Source organism: Mirounga angustirostris, unplaced genomic scaffold, assembly GCF_029215605.1.
Source record: "Mirounga angustirostris isolate CCGP_5_RB_7025 unplaced genomic scaffold, mMirAng1.0.hap1 SCAF_6, whole genome shotgun sequence".
Taxonomy (NCBI): Eukaryota; Metazoa; Chordata; class Mammalia; order Carnivora; family Phocidae; genus Mirounga; species Mirounga angustirostris.
The window spans coordinates 30,914,737-30,940,453 of NW_026991714.1; the positions used below are offsets into that span (position 1 = coordinate 30,914,737).

A 25,717-nucleotide genomic window follows, 5' to 3' on the forward strand; every position below is an offset into this window, starting at 1 on the left:
CATGTCAGGAAACACTCCAGCTCTCCTTCCCAATCTAATCAAAATACCATACAGCATTTTGAACAAGATATTCATAACATTAATTAATCAAACTGCTATTTCCATTAGGTTATTAAAAATAACCAAAATGTACAAAGCATTCATCTATTTGCTATCAAAAGGGAGTGTTCCACATATTTGAGAGTTGGGAGCATGATTACTTATGAGTGTTCAGCCACTGTAAGTTTAGTGAGTCTCTGAGCCTCAGTTTCCCTTTGTATAATATGAGGAATTTTGTCAATCATAGGAAATTTGGGGAGGGGGGGATTAATCCACAAAGGCAGTGTTGGCCCCAAAATGCTAACATACATGTGTGTACAGTGGGAAGAGAGTGTAAAACTTTTGTTGTTTTAAAACTTTAAAGTTTAATATGAAGAGCAATCCCATGTCATTAATGGAGAAAAGAAGTCTCCGGTGAATTCAGTAAAATAAATCAGGCAAAAGCTATGCAATCAGCACACCATGGACCAGTGAATTGATGTATTTGTACACATTTCAGAATGTTTCTGTAACTTTGAATCTGATACTCTGCGATCTCAAATTTCTTAAAGTATATGTGACATATTTATATTAACTTTCTCCCCCCGTTAGTCATGTTTCTACTAAGTGGATGTGCCCGGAGTAGCTGAGTGAGCCAAAGTGAATCGGCATCAGGTCCCAAACCCCAAACAGAAAATGGCCCCCCCCTTTGGCCCCACTCCTCACTGCCAAGCCCACTGCCTTGGCCTCACAAGACTTCAGAACAACAGTGGAGGATGTGTGAAGTTTTTCAGGACACTTCCTAGCAGTGCCAGCCAACAGGGTCCCTCAGGCCTCTTCCGTTGTACTTCCTCGGCAGCCCCCAGAGCATCACCTCAGGGGCCAATGAACAAAGAAGAAAATTTTGAAAAGAAAGCATATTGTTATATGGAAGATACCGAGGAAAATATTGCTATTCTTTTAACAGAAATGCATTCTCAAAGAGAGAATACATATGTCTAACCTAAGAAGATCAACAAACTTACACATTCGAAACAGTGTTTCTTACAGTAATTTTTTTAAGCAAATACCAGGATTCCCTAATTTAAGAGTAAAAAGGAAAATAACAATGTGCTTGTCTTCATTTAGCCTAATTGAAAGGGAGAAAACCGCATCACTTAGTCACATTCAGTATTTTCTTTTTTGAAAATTCAACTGCTATCATAGACTAGAATAATGATACAGAGATAACATTGTGTTATTTAGATAAGTTAGTCTCTGTAGGGAAATTAGGTGATGAAAAACAAAGCAAATACGTTTAATATGTCTGCTAATAAAATCTAGATTTATCTATCAATTGTACTAATGGTAGGTAATATTTTAAAACCTTTTTAAACATGGGAAATACAGGGGCGCCTGGGTGGCTCAGTTGGTTAAGCGACTGTCTTCGGCTCAGGTCATGATCCTGGAGTCCCGGGATCGAGTCCCGCATCGGGCTCCCTGCTCGGCGGGGAGTCTGCTTCTCCCTCTGACCCTCCTCCCTCTCATGCTCTCTGTCTCTCATTCTCTCTCTCTCAAATAAAAAAAAAAAAATTTAAAAAAAATTTTAAAAAAATAAAAATAAATATGGGAAATACATCCAAAGGAAAACGAATCCTTATAACTAATTAGCATAGCAAAGGTAGCCAAAGCTATTTATTTTATCTCTTCAGGGGTTTCTTGTTGTTGACAAGACATTTTATGGTGGGGAAACCCAGACAGTGTTTTCTAGGGCCAAATTAGTAGCCCTAGAAGAGGAAAAATTTAGGACATGAGAAGTTGGCAGATCTTCTACGTATTGTTGGATTGGAAAACATCCCCATAAGAGGACAAAAATCAATTGTAGCTAATTTGCTTAGCAAGGCCTGAGTTTCATTTAATATCACTTTTTGTTTTATGCAGGGATCTTGGCAAAATTTGCAACGAGTCCATAAAGGAAACTGAAAGCAGTTTGATCTTCATCTTCAATGACAGTCCCACAAAAGTTAAAGAACTACATTATGTCTCCAAAGAAGAGTACAGTGGTGCCCTAAAATTAGGACATGATTAAGGTATGACATTTCTTTTAATTCAGTTGCAAGGCTTTTTTCTTTCCATAATTTCTTCTTCTTTTTCCCCAGTCTCTCTCTCTCTTCCTTTTCTTCCTCTCATTAACAGATTGTCTTTTATAATTGATGTTGTTTATTGTCCTTTCATCAAATATATGCCATATCACTTAGGCGAGCCATCCGACAGGGCACCTAAATACACATTAGAAGCTCCTGGGAGCCATGAGTCGCTTTGACCGCCTTGTCAGGGAAGTTATAATAAGCATCTTGATGCCACTGAATGCAATGCTGTATTCAAATAATAGCCTTCATCTTTGCCCTCTTTAAATATAAAAGTAAACCTTGAAGCCTTTGAAGGACCTAACCAAACAACACACATGTGAAAATGGACCAGTGAGCCTTTGGGGAAAAAAAAATCCTTATGTAAAATCTGTAAAGAATTTTAGCAGTTTTTCAAGAAAGACCTCCAGGTAAATGATGGCTGTGAATGAGACACATGACCATCTCAGTTATGAGGATCATTATTGTGGGCCCTCTGTGCCATTTTTGCTCCCCGCAGGATTTTTCTTTTCTCATCAAGTTTTCAGGGCTATCTACTGTTCTCTGTGTGTAAAGCATATTTAAGTGGTCCCACAAAGCTGCACTAATTAAAAAAACAAAACACACACACACACACACACACACAAACCCAACCAAAAAGAAAAAAAAAAAAAAAAACAACCACCAAAAAACTTTGTCAAGTGGTCAGACAGACTGGAACTAGAGGATTATAGGTAAGAGGGATAAAATGAAGGGTTGAAAGCTATAATTTCTATTTCTGTGGTGGCAACCGCATCAGCTATTGGAGTCAGGCAGTTTAAAGATATGGCTACTTAAGCATAGAGTCTGGGAAGAAGACATTTCAAAATATAACAGTAAATCAGGCCTCGAGTGAGAAAGATGCACTAAATGATGGGCATCCCTTGCTGGGTCCCTTTCCTGATTGTCCTGGCTTCCCTCTTCCCCACACCCATGTCTTCCACTTCCATTTGATTCCATCCCTGTCTTTGACAAGGCCATCTACTACTTTCTTTCTTCCCATTTTCATATAAATATATATATATATATATATGTATTTCTTAAGCCTTATATTTTAACCCTAGTTGCTTGGCCTCTGACTACCATCACATGCTCTATGCTCCTAGAAAACAGAGAACTTGTTTTAAAAAGGAGACGGTGCATCTCAAAGGGCTTCTTCATTTGGCCAGAGAACAGTTCGTTCTTGAACATGATCTGACTGTCGATTTTCAGAAAAAAACCCTCCCTAAAAATGGCTTTAAAGAATGTGTATGCACATATGGGTGTCAGGCAGTCAAATCTGTAGCTGGAGCAATTTGAAGAATGAATTATTATAGTGACAGGATCGCTTATAAAATGATGAGAAATATAGATGTCTGTCTAGCCTATGTAATATTCACTATGATTTTGGGAATTTCAGTCCACAATTTGGCCTTATCCTTATATTTTTTTATTGGAATTAACAGAATCAGAGAGTTGGTAGAAAGCACAGAGATTTTGTAATACAGTTCTCATACTGAAATGAAGAAAATGAAGCCCAGAAAATAATCTGTTCTAAGTCATTCTGCTTGTCTATAAATGCCATTGGTTTAATTTTAGTTTTGCATATATTTAGACAAAGAAAATATTTTCCCAGAAACTGGTTACAAATATTTGAGAAGAGATATAATCATTAAAATATGTATGTAGTAAAATGTAACTATCATTCAATAGTTGATAATCTATATTGAAATTGCCTGGGGATTTTATTCATATAGGAAAACTTACTTTCATTGTTAATATATCCTCTGATCTCTATATATGTATAATATGTAAACCAGCTCAAAGTATCTATATAAATGAACTTTATTTTTGTATACAAGTACAACCCCCTTTTGACTTTTTTGTGTTCTGATTATATATTACTCACAGTTCTGTAGTTTTAACCAGAACAAAAAGGAGTGCCCAGAAGAAAAGAAGGTAAGTTATTTCATAAGTTGGGTTGGAAATTCAGAAGTTCTTTTTCCATTACCAGCATTGTGTTCTTAAAAAAAAAATAAGACTCTTACTTTTTCATTTATGAGTATTCCCATAAGAGCTGGCAGAAGTTGGGGTAGGGAGGAAATCCACCATAGATACACAGCTAGACCCTATTATTAGAGGCAATTGGTTGCATCCTATAGAAAATATAGTTTGCTCTTGAAGATGGAATAGGCTTAATGTTAAAAAAAACAACAACAAGGTATTATACATACCAAAAAATATGTTTATAAAACAAAGATTTTAAATTTTTAATTATACCCCTAAGCTGGCTTTCTAGTTTTTCTAGGATATCAGGGCGTAATAAGAAAGAAAGAAAGAAAGAAAAGAAAGGAAGAAAGAAAGGAAGAAAGAAAGAAAGAAAGAAAGAAAGAAAGAAAGAAAGAAAGAAAGAAAGAAAGAAAGAGAAAGAAAGAAAGAAAGAGGGAAAAAATATTTACTCAGATTAGTGTTGGGAACATCACATAGAAATATGTGTGGTGATGTTACTAGAAATGAGTATTTTTGTAAAGTAAACAAGTAGAATGTCTGAGCTTTAAAAAGCCTGCCATACTGCCTTAAGGTTAAAAATGCAAGTCTAGATACATCTAAGAAATTGTAATTTGTTTAACTTTTTTAGTTCTAAGCATTTTCTGTTGCAAATATTTAAAAGATGGCTATGTCTTCAGTTAAAAATGATTTTGATGAAGTAGTACTACTTAGATTGTTTTCACTTTCTATAATTAAATGTACTTGCTACTTATTCAGGGCATACGTTTCAGGCCCAAATCATTGAGGACACATCTAAGTGACATAACATTTTTTTAAATTAAACAATTTTGTGACAGTTTTCAAGTTTATTTTAATTTGTGTTTTAGGGCCTTCAAATTTAGTTAAATAGCATCAAGATCTTGTCTCTATGATTGTCATAATTTAAATAATAATATGGAGCATGATAATATAATGAATACAGACTTATGGAAAAATTGCATTCCCTTAGCCAAAATGTGGGGGAAATCAGAACAAATGAGGATGAACATGATTATTTTTAACCTGGTACTTTCATAGACTAATCTATAAAAGTTGGGTTTGATATATCTTGTCTTAATGGTATATGAAGATATCTATGATTCAACATTGCAGAGATAATTAGGCTTCACGTAAAACTACCTCTTCTAGAATCTTCAGGGACAAGGAAATGCAGCTGTTTATCACCTGCCCCTTCTACAGTTAGTGCCAAAGGATCTAACTCAATGAAAATTCAAATCAGAATGCACAAAAATACGGTATTCCCAATCTGCTATTTATATTGCCAGATAAATTTTATATGCACAACAATATTTGCCCATTGTTAATTTTTATGTTGTACAATTATACTAAATTTTGAACGGCATCTTTAACAAAAGAAGCCTAGAAACATCCTTTGGCAAATAAAGGAAAAAGTCATCATGTACACTTGAGAAAACATTTTCAGAGCTATTGTAGGGATTGCTGAAAGACACATTGAAAGATGTTTAAGGCTCAAGAATATATTTCATTTAGAAGCTGGGCTGTGCTTTAGTATTTTATCAACTTCATAAAATACTTGATTGATAGTGTTTCAATCATAAAGGAGATTTAGAAAGAGAAGAAATGTAAGTGAGAATCTTGTTAGGGGCAGTAATTATATAGATAGCGAAGTGACTGCTTATTTTTTCAAGATGAAGTTTCATTTTAAGTAAATAACATTTTCAGGGAAAGAAGCTGATTAACAAAACTGAACATTCACACAAGGCAGTGCAAAAATTGAATCCCCCCATAAAAGGGGATTCAATGCTGGTCTATAATAATTAGCTGTATTTCTCCACTAAGAAGAAGAGGTCTCTTCAGATCTTGATGGCTAGTGTGGATGTGGACATTTTGAGTGTAAGAAAAGGGAATTTGATTCATGTTCCATAGTTATACGGCCATGATGGAAGGCTTTCATTTCTCCAGTGGGTATCATGGAACTTGTCTTGACTAAATAGTACTTAATTTTTCTCTCAGCCAGGGTTCCTCAACAGAGGCACTAGTGATATTTTGGACCAGATAATTCTTCGGCATAGGAGATTGTACATTGTAGCATTGTACATTGTAACACTTTTAATCAGCATCCTTGGCCTCTACTCACCAGATGTCAGTAGCATTCCTCTCTCACCACATTGATATTATCAGACATTGCCTTTGGTTGAGAGCCACATGTCTAGCCATTTTTCATTTCTTCTCTTATCTCAATTGAAAGTGAGTTATGTTGGCTTTTTGCATTATCTTTAACAGATATTTTCTATAAGGTACTCTTATGTACTAAGTGAAGAAGTGGTTTATAATGTGAATATTTCAGCAGGAAACAAAAAATTGGAATCTCAATGGTACATTCATTACTTGAAACATTAAATATTGTATTAAAAATACACAAATTGTAAGGGATATTGAATGTGAGCTCATACTTTGTGCCATACATGAAAACTTGCAATGTAAGCCAGGGAAATTAATGCAAAATATGTTTGCCTCTGATTGGACATGAAAACTTTTTTCTTGTGTATTATAGTAAAATATAGCAATACATTTTCAGAGGTAATGATAGATAATTCCAGATAATTCTTCATGGAGCTAATTATAGCAGGAGAGAGGCCCTCATTGTGCTTTCCATAAATGTTGGCTTTCTCCATGTACTAAAGCACAGTTTCCCTGGAATGGCACACAAAAGACTGAAAACAAAAGAAAAAAGTCTGCAGAGTACTGGGGAAATCATCATCAAAATGGGCTGATAGCCATTTAAAATGCGGATTATCAACGATTTTTTTAACTAACAATGAGATAGCAGAGAATTATTAACTTGATATGTCTTTGGGACTTGAGGGGTTTTTTTTTGATGGAAATATATTGATAGGAAAGGAAAAAAAAATAAGCTACATGGAAGTCTAAAAAGCAAGCCATCAAAAAAGAAATATGCAGAAAGCAAGGAATCCTAAGTTTTAGACCATAGGAAAAAAAATATGTTGATAGTATTGATCCATTGGTCTTCTAAAAACTGTGAAAGTCATTAAGCCAGTAAGTTTTAGCCTGGTTTAGCTTTAACAAAAAAAGCTATATGAATGATTTCAATATATTAAATGATGTTTTATTTAGCTTTTGTTTACAATTATAAATATATTATGAATGTGTTTGGCTTCCCCACTGAGCACCTGGGAAAACTGAGCTGATTTGCCCTTCCTTCTTGATGGCATTCATGTACTTTTTCCAAAGCTCTTTAAGATCGCCTACTTAAAGACCCTCTACTAATGATATGGAGGCATTAAAATTTAAATATAACCAATATTTATTTTTTATTATATTTTTCAGACTTGAGATTTAAAAAAAAAATCTCTGGACGCATGAAAGATAAAATAACAGGTTTGCCTTTTAAAGACCTTGAGTTGTACACTAAGAATAGATATGGGCTGAGTTCCTTTCTAGCATGAATTGAATTATCACTGAACATATAGCCATGAATCTATAATGCCAAGAGTTAGACATAAAACTTGGAAAGCTTATAGTTCCAACTTGTAGTAACAAAACTATAAGATAGAGTTATGCATATAGCTTTATCTTTCTTTATGAAGAACTCAGAGTAACTGTTTTGTTTTTGTTTTTTTTTTATCAACAGTGAAGTCTTTCCCTGGTAACATATAAACAGAAAAATGGATATGAGGACTTATCATTGTTACTGAATTTTAAAAGTAATAAAGCATTTTTACAGAAAATATGTGGAAATTGAAAATACAATTTCCTTTACCAAAGCACTACGTCAGTCTTTCTTGCAACTTAATTACTAAAGGATGACTTTGATTATCACACATTTTCTAGGTCAAAATTTCCCAAACTTCTGCTATATCAGAATTACTTGGAAGGCGTGTTAAAATATAGATTGCTGGGTTTCAAGCCCAGGGTTTCTGATTCAATAGGCAAGGCCTGAGAGCTGCATTTCTTGCAAGTGCTCAGGTAATCCAGGCCCAGAAAGGCCCATGGCTCTAGACACATGTTTAATTTCTGATCTAGCTTCTTAGTGTGCTTAGTAACTTTCTCTTTATTGAAAATGGGAAAGGCTGCTTAAAGGAGTTGTATAAATTTCAGTTTACTCATCTGCAGTAGACCAAATCAGCTTTGTCACTGGGAAGAATGACTTATGACAGTGGATGTTTTTAATAAAAGATTCTTCACACAGCATTGAAAGACAGGAAACCTTAAAAGGAAAAGAAAACTGATAAAACTACGCCCAAACAGGGATTTAAATTGCTAAAAACCTTTTTTTTTAAAAAAAAAAAATACTGCCTGCTTACAAAGTAAAAGTTCATTTTCCCACACTAGAAAACACTTAGTTATCAATATTTTGTTCATATTTTTTCCTTAGTCATCTTTTTTCCACTTGCCAGAAAAGAATTAATCATTCTCACCACTCACTGTCCCCCCCCAAAGTATACAATTGCTCTTGCCCTTACATATTTTACAAGTTAGAAATGTACAGCATGACCCTACTAATTCAAGACTTTTATTTAAACTTTGGCAAGGTTCTATTAAATTTAAGATGTCATTAAACTACAGGCCATCTATTACATTGAATAAATTATTCAGGATTCAAAACAATCTTTTCAAAGGTATGCAGGGCATCACCTAAGTTATACATGCTGTGCACTGCACAGCTTCAGGAGGCACCATTGATCTAGACGATGATGTAAATGGTACTCTCTGGAATTGTGCAACCAGGTGTTCCTTAGTCAGAAATAATAGGCCAGGTTTAATAAGACAGACATAAAGTTCTTGTCTTAACTCCAAAATTCTTGGAGAATGGAGGAGACATGGCAGAAGAATTGCACATGTGATTTATGTCTGATTTAGTTGACTGCTGTTAGCTCAATGTGAGTCAATAATAATCTACACCTGCCCACAAAAACCATGAAAAGCTTAGTGTTTCAGTGGGTCAGGTTTCTGGTGTGAGGGAAAGGAGGAGTCTCTTAGCTTCGTAGCTGGTAGAATGAATCCAGAGTTGACCACTTCTCAGAAACTATTTTCAATCCTGCCTTGTTTGTAGGTAAACCAAGGTACCAACTGCTAATGTTATTTACAAAGAGCACTAAACAGATGTTCCACACTCAGCGTAATAACTGAGAACCTTAGACAGAAAAGCAAGAAACTGTTGAATTTTTTTCAATTAATTTCAGTGACCTGTGAACAAATATGTACTGGTTTTGCCAGTGAGGTATGCCAAAATAGCACCTTGATCCTGACTTTGGAATAAAAGTTTATGGAGTTTTTTGATAACTTCTAGCCTTTGACAACACAGCAGGGGAAGCTGAGAAAGGAGTTATTTTTAGCTGAATACTGGAAAATCATCCAGTTTCCTCTGCTCAATCACTAATAATCACAGACAGCCTTAAATAGAGTTGTTGATTAATTAATCTGCGTCCAAACATTTTATTTTTTTCTTAATGCTGTCGTTCAGGAACACTTGCTGTTAAACCTCGTCGTCTGGTTCTTCTCCTTAGAAGACCAACGTTAGCTGATAATGCCTATTAACACTTTACAGATGCTTTATAAAACCAGCGATATAATGCTTTGAGAGTGCCCACTCTTTATTTCCCACCCATTTTAATAATTCTGGCCCATCCTTTTCCACAGAAGCAAATGTACAAATGTGGAGACACTTCCGCATGAAGACCGAGTTCATAATGTGCATATCCAAAGCATCGACACTGATGCCGTATCCATGGTTCTCTAAGGGGAGGGTAATCTGTGATAACAAAATTGTATCCCTTCCTTCCTGCAATTACCTCACTATCCTTACAGCCTTGACATCTGGAAACCCACTGCTACAGTAGCAGCTGTGATTCCTGTTCTACAGCAGGAAGTTGACTACACATTCCAAAGCGCCCTCATTGTGATATTTTCTGGCTGCTTAAGGAGCTTGGATAGAGGAGAACACACTATTCTATACCAACCGCAGTTTGGAACCATACAACAAAGTGTATCTTGTCACAATCTGAACCACTTATACATATGGAAGTTTGTCTTTTTCTTCACGACAGATGACTGTTCATTGTGGTCATAGTCCAAAGTTAGCCATGTTAGACATTGCACACTTTATTAGGGAATTAAACCTGATTTTGTTCATAATTGACTATTTTCCGTAGTTTATTTGGTGGTTTCACCTCTGCCATAATTTTCTCAAGTAATCAGCATGGAAGAAGGCTTATCCAAAGACATGCTTCTATCTAAATACTTGGAAGAGAACTGATTAATTTAAGTTAGAAATTGTATTAGTTAGTATTAGAATAGCATTAGAGTATTAGAATAGTATTGTGAGAATCATTATGCCTTGCATTTGCTCACATAGGGCCTCACTTAACAGAGATTTTCAGATCCTTATCAATCTGCTAGAAATCAAGAGATCTCCAAAAGTAGTGCAGAATTATTAGTATTGGGCAAGCACAGTTGTACTTTATCTTCACTAAACGTCTGAAACTATTTTGTGTTTCTGAGCCAGTAAAATTATAATATTGTTTATTCAGAATGCTTTTATTCCTTAAAAAGAATCAAAAGAAGTAACTACTGTGTTGTTTTACTGTTAATTTATCTTTAAAATGGCTACAAATAATAGTTTTCTTCATTATAAAAGCATTAGTGCTTTTTTACTCATCAAATTAAGAATGAAATGGATTTTAGTAACACCCTACAATTACCTTATTAATCAAAATTATTACCAGTTATCTCCATGAAGCTAAACTGGTTTGCTGCAGAACAGGTTGAGGACTGCTGTGATTCAGAGCATAACTCTGCAAAAATATACTGATGTGATTTTTATTTAATTTACAAATTTTACTAAAGTTTTCCTCTTTCCTCTATTTCCCCCAAGATATAACAATATCCCTCATTGTATATTTTTATTTGCCTTAAATCTCCAATTTAATTTAGTTTTTCTTTTTTGCTTAATTATTTCATCTGGAATTTTATACTCATAAGTGATGAAATCTCAATCTCTCATAATTAAATAGTTCATTTAAAATAATTATTTATGTCTTCTATTCTAGTGACTGTAATCTCTGATATTCCCTTCTGGTTAGAAATATTTTTATGCTGGATTTATAATAAATGTCCTGTGATACTGATTCTGTGTATGCTTAAGCATTTGTCAGTTTTATCCAACTGTTCCTGTGATAACCAGAAGTTATTGTGCCTTCTAGTATTTTAATATTCCAATGTATGCTGAGTGTTTAAATAGCCATAAAAGCAATATTTGTTTGCATAGTTATTGGTTTGTTTACCTTCACTGCTCCAGAAAATCTTGCTAGGCAATCTGCCTAGGGCTGATACTTATAACCATTAGCAATTATGGATTCCAGAAAGTTGTTGACATGATTTTTTTAAAAAAACATTTCAAAATCAGATACAAAATATACAGTGTATTCCTAGGGTAGTTTTTTGTTGCCATTCATGCTCTTTCCCTTCTTGTTATCTTAGCTATAATTCACTTTTCATCAAGGTGCATTGAGTAATAGGAAATTCTGTATCAACTTTGGGTTCTTCCTAGACATTCATAGGCAGATGCATTATTTTCAAAATTAATAAAGCAAAATTATTTTTATATGATGGTGTTTTTACACATCATTTGTGTTTTGCAGGGGTTTGGGTAATATGCCAGTGATGTACTTTTCATTGTCAAGGAATCCATCTACACAAAAGAGGCGCGGGTGCACCATCCAGCAGGTGGGGACTTCTGTCATCTGACATATGTATTGAGCTCTGGGGGAGATACAAAGAAGAATGCATAGGACACTGCTCTCAGGGAGGTTACACTTTAGAGTCTGTTCTAATACTATGCCACCGATGGGCAACAACAAAAGCTAGGCAAAGACTTTTTAACAGAAACCTCTCCATTCATCCCCACACTGGGACAGGCAACAAAAGAAGCCTCCGTTTCTGAAATATTTAGAAGAACAGCATTAATGAAGAGTTCAGTTACAAGCTTTGGTTGTGATTTTGTTTGCTTGTTGATGGGTGTTTTGCAGAAAAGCCTGACGTGCTTGAGTTGTCCTTTGAGCATGATCTGCTCTAGAAATAGTGCTGAATAAGCTTTTTCCTTTTCTTTTCATTTTTTAAATAACTTAATTTTCTAAAAAAACCTGTCAGTCAGAAAGTTGACTTTTAGAATTTTGTTATGTCATGATAGAACAAAATGTATCAAGGAAGAAAAATAAATAAATACTATTTGTGCGTATGACGTTTCACCTTTAAACTATTTCCAACCTGACCAGTAATTTATTATCAAGATTTTAGCAGTTTATTGTCAAGAGAGTAAAATTTGACAGAATAAAAATATGGTTTTTGGCCTTTAAATATACTACTTCAGTCATCCCCAAAGTTTCACCTAGAAAAGAAACTGGAAATAGTTCCTAAACGTAAGAATAGAGAATAGAAATAAACGATATTTATTTAACATTAGATTCAATCTTGGCAAAAAATATTCTTAACTTGGGATCTATTTTTTAAAATGATCTCTCATTTTTTAAAATTAAAAGAATCAAAATGTAAATGCTTAAGACCTAAAGTTTACTGGATTCTGGAAACTATCACTGGCATGCTGTGGTCTAAACACAATATTTGTTTTTGACATAAATTTACAATGAGCTATCAAGACTATGTGCAAATCACAATGAGTGATTCGTTTTGTCAGATTTTCCAAAGAACAAGACATAATGAATCTATTATGAACATCTCCCAGATCATATTTCCCCTTAAAATGTAACATACACATTTAGAATTTAAAGCTAAAAACGTGTTAACATATCACAAGTTTTCAGTAATTAAGAGACTTGGTCAGGAGAGAATTCAGTGTGATTTTGCAAATGGGGTTGCAGCATAAATTTTATTACAGATTATTAGCTAGTGTGGTTCCTCACGAAGGTCAAATGTATGTTTATGTTCTGTGAGTCTTCTAAGCAAAATATGTCCTTACTCTTTAAGAAACATGTATAGAAGAAGAGAAGAAAACAGCAATGTTCTTAATTCCTAAGATACAAACCCCAGTAAACTGTACACATCAAGACACTTGGAATTAGAGTCTAGTCACTTTAAACCCAGATGTGTGTATTTTGAGCACATTTTTTTGAGCACTACATAGTCCTGAAGTAACCTAAAATAACAATGAAAGAAAACTAAGCTCTGCTGATAAAATACACTTTACTTTTTATGTGGTGTTAACAAAATGACTTAGATGGAAAATGAAATCTGTCTTAGCTTAAGACAGAAGCACAAAGACATTTCCCTTCTGGACAACAGACTTTGGCATTGAAAGATCAAAGGAACAATTTTATCTGCATTGTGACTACAGACCAAAAAATTTTACAGTATTCCTGTCTCCATGCTAGAGCTTATGTGTCTTTAATGGCATTTAAATTATAGCCCTTCAGCAGTCAAGCAGTCAAAACACCACGTCATCTGATGAGACACCATATTATAATCTGTCAGTATGTCTCATTTAAAAATTCTCCTATACTGTACTTGCCCTCATTTTTCACTTCTGCAAGAAAAATGGAGCAAATTGTTTTTTAAACTGGGTTTATGAGTTGACCTAATCAAGCTAGACAAAAGACATACTTTGGTTTATATTAACTTAATTAACTTAAACCAATTTGTAGATTTTTTTTTCTTTTTATTGTGATAACCCCTCCACATTTTTTGCTTGTTTGTTTTTAGGGTTTTAATCTTTCTTACATATGAAATGATACATGGTTTATTATAGACAAATATTAAATGAAAATCAAGAATGTGTGTCCATTAGAGAATAATAGCTAAAATACTTTGTTCTTAAAGCAAAGTATTTTATGTTAAGCTAATATATAATAGAGGGATTATTATATATAAATGGAAGGAGCTGTTTTCTGAATTTTTGTGTATCATACAATATAGATGGTGTTTCAAATGTCACTGGAGAAACAAGTTTCGAATGTGTTCCTTTAAAATAATGTTTATTGTAGTGATTTAGCAATCAAAACTTTCTGAAAATGAGTATTTCACTTAGAACATTCCTGCAGATAGGAAAATAAGATGTTACATTTTCTACAGAAACAGTGAGTTTTTTTCTCAAAAGTGTAAAAATTTTAAGAATTTTATTAAAAAGATATCAGCAAGAATATGAAATCAATTATCTTATACCTTAATACTATCCAATATTACATATATTTATAAATGGTTATAAGAGATATTTAAAAAATAAAATTTATTTTGTCTAGAAACATGTTAGATATGTAACTGATAGATAACTTTGTTTCCATGTTTCAAAAATATAATGTGGGAATTCATGGATTTTCAAGTAGATTTACCTAAGTTTTTAAAATAATGTTTTTAAATCATATTAAGATTGGGATACGAGATGCTTGTTGACAATAAGTGATTTTAACGTGCGCATGGGAGGCATTTATTTTTTTTTAAATGAAAGTGACACTACCTTAGATAAGCTTCAACTGAAAATATTTCTATCATATTATGTCCATCTGTTTTGGAAAGAGCCAACCATTACAAGTAAATTGATTCTTAAATTTTCAAACAATTTTGAACAACTTTTATTGCTAATAGTTTAGTGTAGAAAATCACAGACAAGGCACCTTGGAGGCTCAGATGGTTAAGCGTCTGCCTTCGGCTCAGGTCATGATCCCAGGGTCCTGGGATCGAGTCCCACATCGGGCTCCCGGCTCAGCGGGGAGCCTGCTTCTCCCTCTGACCCTCTCCCCTCTCATGCTGTTTCTCTCTCGCTCGCTCTCTAAAAAATAAATAAAATCTTAAAAAAAAAAAAATCACAGACAAGTATGCTGTGTGCTACATATTGAGTAGGAATGATGGGAATCACCAGACATACAGTAGGTTTGAGGAGTTAGGCCTAGAAATGCCAGGGTCCTTCAACATATTTTACTTACCTGAGGAACTGCAGAAGATATTTACTGAGCTTGGGACAATTTAATATATCACTTTTTCATGGAATCAGGATTGGATGTCTCCACACTTAGTTGACATTTGACGAGAAATCATGACAAGTATTTTATTTTCAGAAGTTGATGTAGCTAAATGGGGCCTTATAGTGCAATATTTTGATTTAAAATATGTATTTTTTTTCCTGAGGTAGCAAAAAAATAGTGATTTTTAGGGATGAAAGAATAGAGTAGAATAAAAAATTTTCCATGTATGGAAAATAGTTGATCTTCTATCCCCACTCTCTTCTATCCTAAAACCCAAGATATATCCTAGAATTATTTCTGGGAGTCTATTATTTGATAAATACAAAAAATTATATGCAATACAGTGAAAACTTATAAATCTATTACCCAGTTTAAGAACTAGAATGGTATCGAAAGTGTTTCTTATTCCTTCTCTCCCTTCTTCCCCAGAAGCTACAGTTATCAAGGCCATTGCATACAAAGTTGTGTGAAGTGTGTACTTAACAAATGTACAAGATGTGCACTTTCATATCCAGCTGGGCCTGATATGAATGATGCCCTTTGAAGTGTGCAGTGTAACCTACACAGATTTTCTCAGTGGCTCTGCCACTTTCAAGACTTGTTTTGGGATTATCTTTTTATGTATGTATGATAGTTTCGCTTGTTTAAAGCTTTGCAAAAATGACATTTTCTAATAGCCTTACTAGTACTAGCTTTTTTCACTAAATATTACGTTGCTAAGGGTCATGGACATTGTTGCCTATAATTATATGCTTGTTTACTTCACCACTATATAGTATTCAATTGTGCAATACCCTCAATTTCTTTTTCTCTTCTCTTCTTTGACATTTGAGTTATTGCCTGCTTTGCAGTTAAACATGCTGTTGCTATAAATATCCTTGCATATGTCCTTTGGTGCACATGGGCAAGACATGTTCTAATGGGCTAGAATAGGAATTTTGGAATCTTAAAGCTTATGGATGGAGTAAGGGTGTATGTGAAAAGTAAAAATTTAAAAGCTCTGATGAGGGTATATAAAGAATATTATGATACTCGGTTACATAAGACTTTCTTTAAAAGACCCAATTGTAAATACTTGCAGCATTTGTATGAGTACTATTTGTGTATAGACCTCAGTTCCATTTATAGGGAGCTATTTGGATGGCTCTATAAAATGCCTGCCTTGCTAAATCAATCAATCATTCTAGTCCAAACCCATTAGCCAGAAGAAGAAGCAAACCCAGAAGCCATTTTGGTTATCTTAACATGGATTAAATGAATTTATTTTAAACTCAGAAAATGGGGATTAAAATGAGATGATTCAGCCAAAGCAAAAATGATCAGTTTTACTCTCCTTTCCACATCCCATTCAGATTATTTTGGGAAATACTGAATACACACCAAAAACTGAAGATCGTGATTACGATTCTGAGGCAGGAAAATGTACCGACAATCATTGGATAGGGAGATATTTTTATGATGTAAAATATATATAACCTAAACTTTAGACCATTTTTAAGTGCACAGTTCAGTGGCGTCAAATACGTCAAAATCATTGTGCAGCCATCACCACTATCCATCTCCAGAACATTTTTTCATCTTCCTAAACTGAAACTCCATACCCATTAAACAGTAAGTCTGCATTCCATCCTTCTCCTCTCTGGCCCTGGCAACCATCATTCTACCTTCTATCTCTATGAACTTGACTACTCTACGTACCTCAAGTGGCATCATATCGTGTTTGCCTTCTTGTGATTGGCTTATTTTACTTAGCATCTTCAAGGTTCATCAAAGTTGTAACAAAACTTCCTCATCTTTGTGGGTGAATAATATTCCCTTGTATGTATACACCACATTTTGTTAATTCATTTATCTATTGATAGACAGTGGGTTGCTTCCACCTTTTAGTTATTGTCAATAGTGTTGCAATGAACGTGGGTGTACAAGTATCTGTTTGAGTCACTGCTTTGCCTTCTCTTTAGGTATGAAGATCTTTAAGAACTCCTGTAAGTCAGCCTCCTGAGCAGCTACTCCCCTAGGTGTCAAAAGAAAACCTAAAAATACTTTAAGATTGACAGAAGGAAGGATAGAGACAATCTACCTTTTATACTTTTTTTTTTTTACAATGTTTCCCTTTTACTTGAACGCATTCATTTCTTTCAGGAATTACAATTAGATATTGATATAATATCCTATTTGTTATTCTTTAACTTAAATAATATGTAATTCCTTGAGAATTTTAACTTTAGACATAAAGTTTTTACTTTAAAGAACACATTTGAGAAATACAATTTTACTCCTGCTACTTCCATTAATAATGGGTTATATTTGCATGGAATACTAATCAGCAAAATATTTTCTCCTACCTTATTAATATTTGCCAGCACTCACAATGTGATAATTGCTTGATAGATGAGTATATTAGATAGATAGGTAGAAAGATATGATACATAAATAGATAGATGATAGAGAGATAGATAACTAGTCAGTCTGGCTCAGCTTTCTTTTTTTTTTTTTTTAAAGATTTTATTTATTTATTTGATAGAGCGAGAGAGCACAAGCAGGGGCAACAGTAGAGGGAGAGGGAGAAGCAGGCTCCCCGCCAAGCAGGGAGCCCGATGCGGGGCTCGATCCCAGGACCCTGGGATCATGACCTGAGCCGAAGGCAGACGCTTAACCATCTGAGCCACCCAGGCGCCCCTGGCTCAGCTTTCTTATACCTATTTTACAGAAGGGAACTGAGATTTTGAAAAGGTACAAGGCCTTCAGTTAGAAAGTGGCAGAAGTCCAAATTCAAACTTGGTCTTCCTGGTACCAAAACCCATTCTAACCATTACAGATTCTGTCTTCCCTTAGCTATGCTAATCCTCACCACAACGCCATGAAGTTGATTGGGAAGTTGAGAGCTATTCATTTTCTTTTGAGGAATGGAGTTCTGAGAGATTAAATCATTTGTTTAAGATTTCATAGCTGATAGGTGGTACAGCAAAAACTCAGGTCTTCTGTTCCATTCTTTATACTCCCCCTCCACCCCATAACTTACGCAGCCATGACTGCCATTGGTTCTTGTGGAAGTTAACATACTGTATCCCAAAAGTTAAAGTCTGAACTATCGAAGCATTCCATGCTCATGGATTGGAAGGACCTTAACTATATATGTAGTTTTAAAAATAGGCAAAATGTACAACTTGCGCTATGCCGCACTTCTTTTATCAACAGAGTAAGCATCACATTTTAGATTTGAGTTTAAAAATAGTTCTCCATCATCTGGACCTTAATCTCATTACTCTTAGGAAGAATTACTGTGAGAAATTTTCCTAAATATAAACTTAAGAGTGCATTTGTGCTTTTGTAGTATTAAAAATACTTTAAAGCTTTGATGCAAATCCTACTAGTCCGGAAGTGATGTGACAGGAATTGTGCAGGTGTTTCAAAACTGAATCCTTCAAAGGGTTCCACCTAAGCTTGTCTTTATAGCTAACTGTGGATCACTGGCACTATTCTTCCAGTGTGCTAGTTTTTAATCCATAGAAAAATTCAGTAATTATTGCTAGAACTATTAGTAACCTAGCTGTGTTTGAATTTTAGTGAATACAGATGTTACTTGTGCATTAACATATGGGGAAGAGGGTATCTCCTAAAGGTACTTACTCATTATTTTTTGGATTAATCCAGTTTCGTGTCAAAGAACTGTAGTTTCCACACACTCATATGCAAATGAATAAGTATAAATGTAATGAATTTACCTTTTTTTATATAGAGACTAAAAAAATTCACGCTCTAGTCACTTCATCAAAATATCTTTGCCCCTTTTATTGCAACGTATTTTCAAAAAGAAGGGGGGGAAATGCATTGTAAATGTTAAAATACAGAACTATATGAATGAAGTGCTTTTTAAAAATCCAGACCCAAACCCTCTTAGGTTTCTATTAAGAAAACAGGTATTACATCCTCTTATTACAAGTGTGTTTGTTCTCACCTCTCCCACTGCTGGGCTTCATTTCCACCTAGAGACATCTGTATACCAATCCCAGTAGTAAGTCCTCTGCTCTAACAAGTCACAGCTCACATGGCCCTCTCTCCTGGAGAATGAATTATTAGGTAATCTCTACCTTTATCCAATTGATTTCATTTCCTCCACATTTCAATTTCATTAGCATAAAACAGAACTTAATAATGACAGCTTAAAACTAAAATCAAGGAAAGGAAAAAATATTTTGTTGGTAAAAGATGGTTGGTAATAATATTAGAATATTTCCAGATGCAAGCAAAGTAGAGTTCACTAGAGAAAACTAGAAACATACCTATGTTTATACTTTTAATAAAGACACAACTTTAAAGATGCAAACATTCTGAAATATTTGTATAACACAATTTCGTTTCCAAAGGAGAATGGTTATTTGTCCTCATTTTTCCCCATTTAAATGAATAAACTTTGTTTTTCTTATGATGGATTAGCTAACTGGAGAGGTTTTTTTTTTCCCCACACAAAATATAAATAGTAGTTTCCCAGACATCAACTTTGCAAAAAGCCTGATATTAACAGCTGATGTCGTCGTGTATGTTTGGAAGAACTATGTTCTGATTCTCAGAAGATACCTTACCAGAGTCCATTTGTTTTCAAGTTTGTGAAGTGGTCCTTCTGTAATGATAGTCTTCTTGTCACTTCCAAATATCCCTGTACTAAGGTACACAAAAAGTGAGACGCAGAATGTTTTTTAAAACTCTGAATAAATTGAAGGTAAGACATATTCTAAAATAATACATGGGGATAGATGAGTAAAAGAAGGCATTAACAAAAACAAAATAAAATAAAATAAAGATGGTAGTCAAGAAGGCAGAGAAAGGGAAGCAATATGGAGAAGTAATGGGGGAGTTCTTTGTTGTCTCTGCCTTAGAAATATGAGGAATCTATTGGGAAGGGGAAAATAAAGTTTTAGATGGCCTATTAATTTACTTCTAAAAAACTCATTACTTAAAGCAAGGATATTATTTTTAAAAATATATACATGTATGTTACTAAAATACAGATACATGTGACACCCCCCCCAAAACCATCAGTGTAACAATTCCTTTGTTTCTTAGAAACTACACATGAATTTCATTTTTTGAATAAAATGTACTGGTAAGCACTGTAGCAATTTCTAGAATTTGGTCACTCTTCTTTATGGTGGTAATTTGACTTGACTGTGTTAACTTGAATATTTAGATTTGAATGTGGCTGGAATTTTCTAATATGATCAAAATCCAGAGTATCTATGCTCTTTTTGCATCTGTGTTATATGCAACTTTTGACTTACCTGTTCGGAAATGGATTTCTACTAAATTTTCTTAGGTGCACTTGACAAGCTGTTGCTGAAAAATATTTCTTACTTTTTTATTGACTTATCCTGTAGATGCACTAATGTGCTACTGGCCATGCGAATTACATACAACTCTAGGAGACAAACACAATCTCCAGTTACAAATGAAGGGCACACATGGGTTATCCAACATGTGAGTCATCAAGAAATGCAATACTGTGCAAAGACTGGTGAATCACACAGTCTGTAAACGTGGCTTTTTGAGTTTTTCACACAGATGCCTGCTGCAAAGCATAACAAGGAATAAGCAAGAAGAGGAGGGAGGGAAAAGGAGGAGAGGGGAAAATAAGGAGGGGCTCTCTATAATCAGTTTTTACTGTTCCTTAGTTTCTTGACCACTGAACCAAGGACAGAAAGGAAACTTGCAACTCTTTGTTACAGTTACCATTCTCATGTACATAGTGCCATTTGACAATTCTAAAATTTATCATATTCAATTTAGAATTGTTCTTTAAGTTTTGCACCCTATACACTATAAAGTGACCTGAGGAGTAAGTTTCTGTGTTGTTTATTTGATGTTGTCTTCCACTCTGTGAGCACGGACTGTAAGCCTCACAATTACAACGACCCTAGTGCAGGAAAGAAAGAAGGGAGAAAGGAAGGTCTTCTAATGTTATTTAACATCTGTGAAATGTATTCACTTTCTAAAGCTCTGTCTCTTCCCTGTCCTCCTCGTCTTGAAACAATTCATATCAAAGAAAACATCTTCGCACAAAAAACATTAATTGTTGCTCTGGCCCATAATGTAGATATACCACTAACCATATGAAAAATAAGCAATAACCCTGGTAATTCTGTGTAGAAACTGTCCATACATTCAATTACCCATCAAGTAGGATCCAAACTCCTTACCACAGTGCTGAAAACTCTTCATATTCTAAGCTCAGAAACTGAGCATCTTCAGACATCCCCTTTGCCTCTCTCCTTACCCTGCGTTCCAGCTATAGTGGTCTAATATTTGTGTACTATTTCCCTGGCACACAAATTGTTATGCCCTGTTGCCATCTCTTTAAAACTCTTTCCCCTTGGAATGCCTCTGTATGTACATTTTTCTTCACAGATAATTTCTACTCGTCTCTTAGTGGACAAGAACTACTCAAAACTTTCCAGAATATTTTCATGGACTTTGTATTTAGAGAAAAGAAAACATTAAAAAGAAAAGGATTTAGGAATTGTGTAGCCCATCCTTTCCATTTTGCAGCTGAGGAAACTGAGGCACAGAGAGAGGATACTGCCCAAAGTCACACACCAATCAACGATAAGGCCAAGACTAACTACCCACCCCTCGCTGTTCTCTTCAGTGGTGATCACATCTGCCTTCGATTCAGACAATTCTGGAATTAACCTTGGGAAATGTGTTAAACTTTCTGAGTCTAAACCTAAAATTGGACATAAAAATAGGTAATCTAGAATAGTTTCTTTCTTTCCTTCCTTCTTTTCATAGTCTTTTGTGATTCCCAGTTTAGCCACTTAATCTACATACCATATAGACTTTCTTACTTTCAGAAAGAACTGGGATATAGCAGCAGAAGATAGTAGTTAGCACATAGACTACGGGGTTAGATTTTTTTGGTTCAAATCTTAATCTGCCTGGGTGCTTTGGGCAGGGCACTTAACTGCTGTGCCTCAATTTTCTCATTGGTAAACTGAGAATAATTAACTTACTGAATTCATTCACACATGCTTAGTCAGAGCTTTCTGTTCTAGCTTTGAGGATTTGGCAGTGAACCACACAGATAGAAGCCCTAATGGAGGTTCCATTCCAGGGGAGAGATAATCAACTGATAAATTATACCTGCCCTCCCCTTCTTCCAACCCACAGTAAGTGCTCTTTCTTCTGCCTGGGAGTTGCCTTCCTGCAGCTGTCTAAAGGGTTAGCTTCCTCCCAGCATTCAGGTTCTTATAATCACCTTCACTGGGCACCTAATTTAAATTTCAATCCCACCCTTGTCACAGTTCAATTCCCTTTTCTGCTCTATTTCTAAAAATACTGATTCCTTTTTACTGTCTAACACACCATATGTTTTTATTAGTTTGTCTAGTTTATGGTGCATCTTCCTTACTCAAATGTAAACTCCATGAGGGCAAGGATGTTTGTCTGTTTTGTTCTCTGCTGTATCTGAAGAACCTAGGCCCACTTCAGTATGGGCCTAGTGTGGGCCTGGTATCTATTAGGGACTCCTTATCTATTTATTAAGTGGCTGCATTAATACCTAGTGTAATGCCCTGTGGTGATATTTGCAATTAAGTAAAATAAAACAGAATTAAGTGTGTAGAGAGAAAGATCCAGGCACTATTTTAGATAAAGTGTTGAGGGTAGGCCTTACTAAGAGGGTGACCTTTGACTAGAGACACGAATGAATTGAGAAAAATAAGCCATGGGGATAACTGATGGTTGAACATTTTAGATAGCAGGAACAGCAAAGGTCCTGAGGCTAATTCATATTTGACATGCTCTATTAATGGCAAGGAGACACAAGTGACTAGGGCAGAGTGAGTGAGAAGAAGGGTAAGAGACAAAGTGAGAGAAACCATTCAGACCATTCATGTAAACCATTGTGAGGATTGTGGATTTGATAATAAGAGAGCCAACCAAACTGAGGTATAGAGAGATGTTGAGAGAGTTGAAGCCAAATATCTGACGTGTACACGTATTCGATGTAAGTTAGTTATTGTATGCCAGGGATTGAGTCCCACTTGTAAGTTACAAATGAAGGCAATGAAAAGAACAAATAAATGAACACTGAATTTCCTTCCCAATTTCTACCCTTTATAACAACAACAACAAAATGCACAGAAGGCAACTTAGGATAGAAAGGGACATGTGGAAAGTTCTACTGAAAAAAAATATATATAAAGACCCGGTCTCTCTCTCTATATATATAGGATGGGTTATAATCTTATTTTTAAAAAGGCATATCACATGTAGCAGTTACACTCATAGAACCTGAAATATTGTAGTCCTAGTCTGTGTTACGGATTTTTCTGCGCTTACTTTTACTCTTATAATACACAGCTGTGTTTTATCAAATAATCAGTTAATGAAATGACAATAGTTTCCTGTCACAGAATCTGTTTATTCCAAACTACCGTTTGATCTCACAAACACACCAAAACATTACCAGCCAGACCATTTAACCTCTTTAAAATATCCCCCCTTGGAGGAAATGAGTTTTTACTATTGATAACATCAATCCAAATTCTGTATATGTTTATATTCATCCTAATGCAATAAAGTACATGGTAACATTAAAGATTGTACTTTACTCTATACCTTATTGATCAAGATTTTGTATTAATTATTTTCTACCTGCAGCACAGCTTCTGGAATCTTCGATAAATATGATGGCATTTCTGAAGAGAAAAATTTCAAATCACCTAGTAATTAATTCATTGTCAAGGTGGCAATAGATTCAGTGTACTACCGAAGCCTGTTTTTCAGCCTCACCAGAGAAAAAGGGAACTGCTTTCTTAAAAGACTCAAAATAGGAGTCTTTGAGGGTTTTTAAAATTAAGGGCCATGCTTATACTTCTTTATTTAGTCCAATTCTTGTGTAATAGTGAGCATCTAATCCATTTAGCAGATTTTATTTGTCAAGCTAAAAAAGCATATGCTATATTTAGTTCCAGCAAGAGTTGTAGAAATCAGTTGAAAAAATTCACATAGAGTTAGTAGAACATGGAGGCTTTTAATTATTTTACTTGTACAAAGGGCACAGCAATTGGGCAGACTGCCTACTATACATTATAAATTAATTCCATTTGTCCTGAAAACTTGTTCATTATTTCAGTACTTTGAATTTTGGCTGCCCTAATTAATCTCTGTTTTATAACTCAGGCACTTGAACCTCTGCAAAGGCTGCATTTTTCCAGCCTATAATCACACTCTCAACAGACAGCCAAGTGCTGGGGACAATGGTTCCTTCACCCTCTCAGCTATACCTCGGCTTCCGTGGAGACAGACTTTCTGTCTCTGATTTATGTGCTGAGTCCTCCTTGAGAGAAATGGCTGGGTGGAGAAATGCACATCCCTAAGGCAGATTACTTGCCTCAGTCTGTGGCCCTATCACCTGAATTCTGTCACTTGAGCACTGGTAGAGAGCCAAAAGGCACCTTGGAATATTCCCTAGCAGATAGGAACCCACCCTGCAATCAGCCTTTGCAGGTTACATCTGCTTTCTTTTAAATCCCTGCACTGTGAAGGGTGTTCTACTCAGGGGTCTTCACGCTGCCCTTCCTCACCATGGCAGAGGGGCCTGGAGCAAAGGGATATGGTAGGCGTACGCTGCCAACTCACGCCTTGGCAGCATAAAGGGTCAGCAGTTACCATCTTGCACTTCACTCTCACAGTTCTCTTGCTACATGACTGCTCTTTTGAAATGAATAGAAAGCTATTTTTAACTTCAGTTATTGTTCATTTAGAATGAAAAAAAAATGTGCTTTGTCTGACCTTTTCTGATTATTTTCCTTTTACTTCATATAATGATGCAGAGAAAGTCCTTACAATGAATTCTGTGTTCAAACAAACAAACAAACAAACAAGCTCCAATTTACTTGTCAGCTAGTTCTTCATTTATTTCTGGAAAATCTACTCCCTAAATCTTATCAAGGAATCGTAGAAGAAAGCTAGCACATTGTTTTGCTTATTGATTCTTCTGGTAATTGTGAAGGTAAGAATGGGGCCATGACTCCATCACAGATAAGGACAGGGGTCCAGGATGGCTCCTGATGCCTGACTTTATAGAAGATTGCAGACCTCTGAAATGAACTTTGTTCCTACTCAGACAAGGCTTCGGAAGATTTGTTTTTTTCCCATTTGTATGGGCTTCCCACTTATCACTTTCTGTTTTTCTATATCTTTAGAATAGTTTTATATCTTAAGAATCCAATTATCTATATTTTGGTGTGTTTAGATTGGGTTGGGAGTAAAAGACAAGAGACAAAGCCATAAATAGCAAAATTCAAACTAGTGTAATAATTAGCCCATAACCTAAATGTCTATATTAATAATACAGGTTGGTAAATGTCTCTCACAGTGTATTTTTAAATTATTTCTCACATAGATCAAATAGAACTTAAGCTTTATAGTATTTTTTTTTGGAAAATCCATTCAATAATGGGAAAATATACTGAGAAAATTCTATTTTAAGGTCCAATGTATAATTCTGCAGGTAATGTATTCTTTCGTTTACAAATTACACTTTACCCTTCTTCATTTCAAATATTGAAAAAT

The 25,717-nt window shown here is 35.0% G+C and overlaps 1 protein-coding gene across 12 annotated transcripts in view; it reads left to right on the forward strand.

Annotated features, from left to right (window-relative positions):
* LOC123846052 (histone H3.v1-like) overlaps positions 1-25,717 on the forward strand; it is a 98,745-nt gene that overhangs the window by 34,207 nt on the left and 38,821 nt on the right. For 3 of the 12 annotated variants that reach the window (XR_010412239.1, XR_010412240.1, XM_064594041.1), the window contains exons 2-4: positions 1,939-2,087; positions 4,053-4,100; positions 11,813-11,897. Coding sequence is in view for 4 of the 12 variants with exons in the window: in XM_064594041.1 (XP_064450111.1) it covers positions 11,826-11,897 (72 nt within the window). In the remaining 8 variants the exon portion in view is untranslated. The other 9 variants (XR_010412241.1, XM_054507956.2, XR_010412242.1 and 6 more) reach the window with 7 other exon arrangements.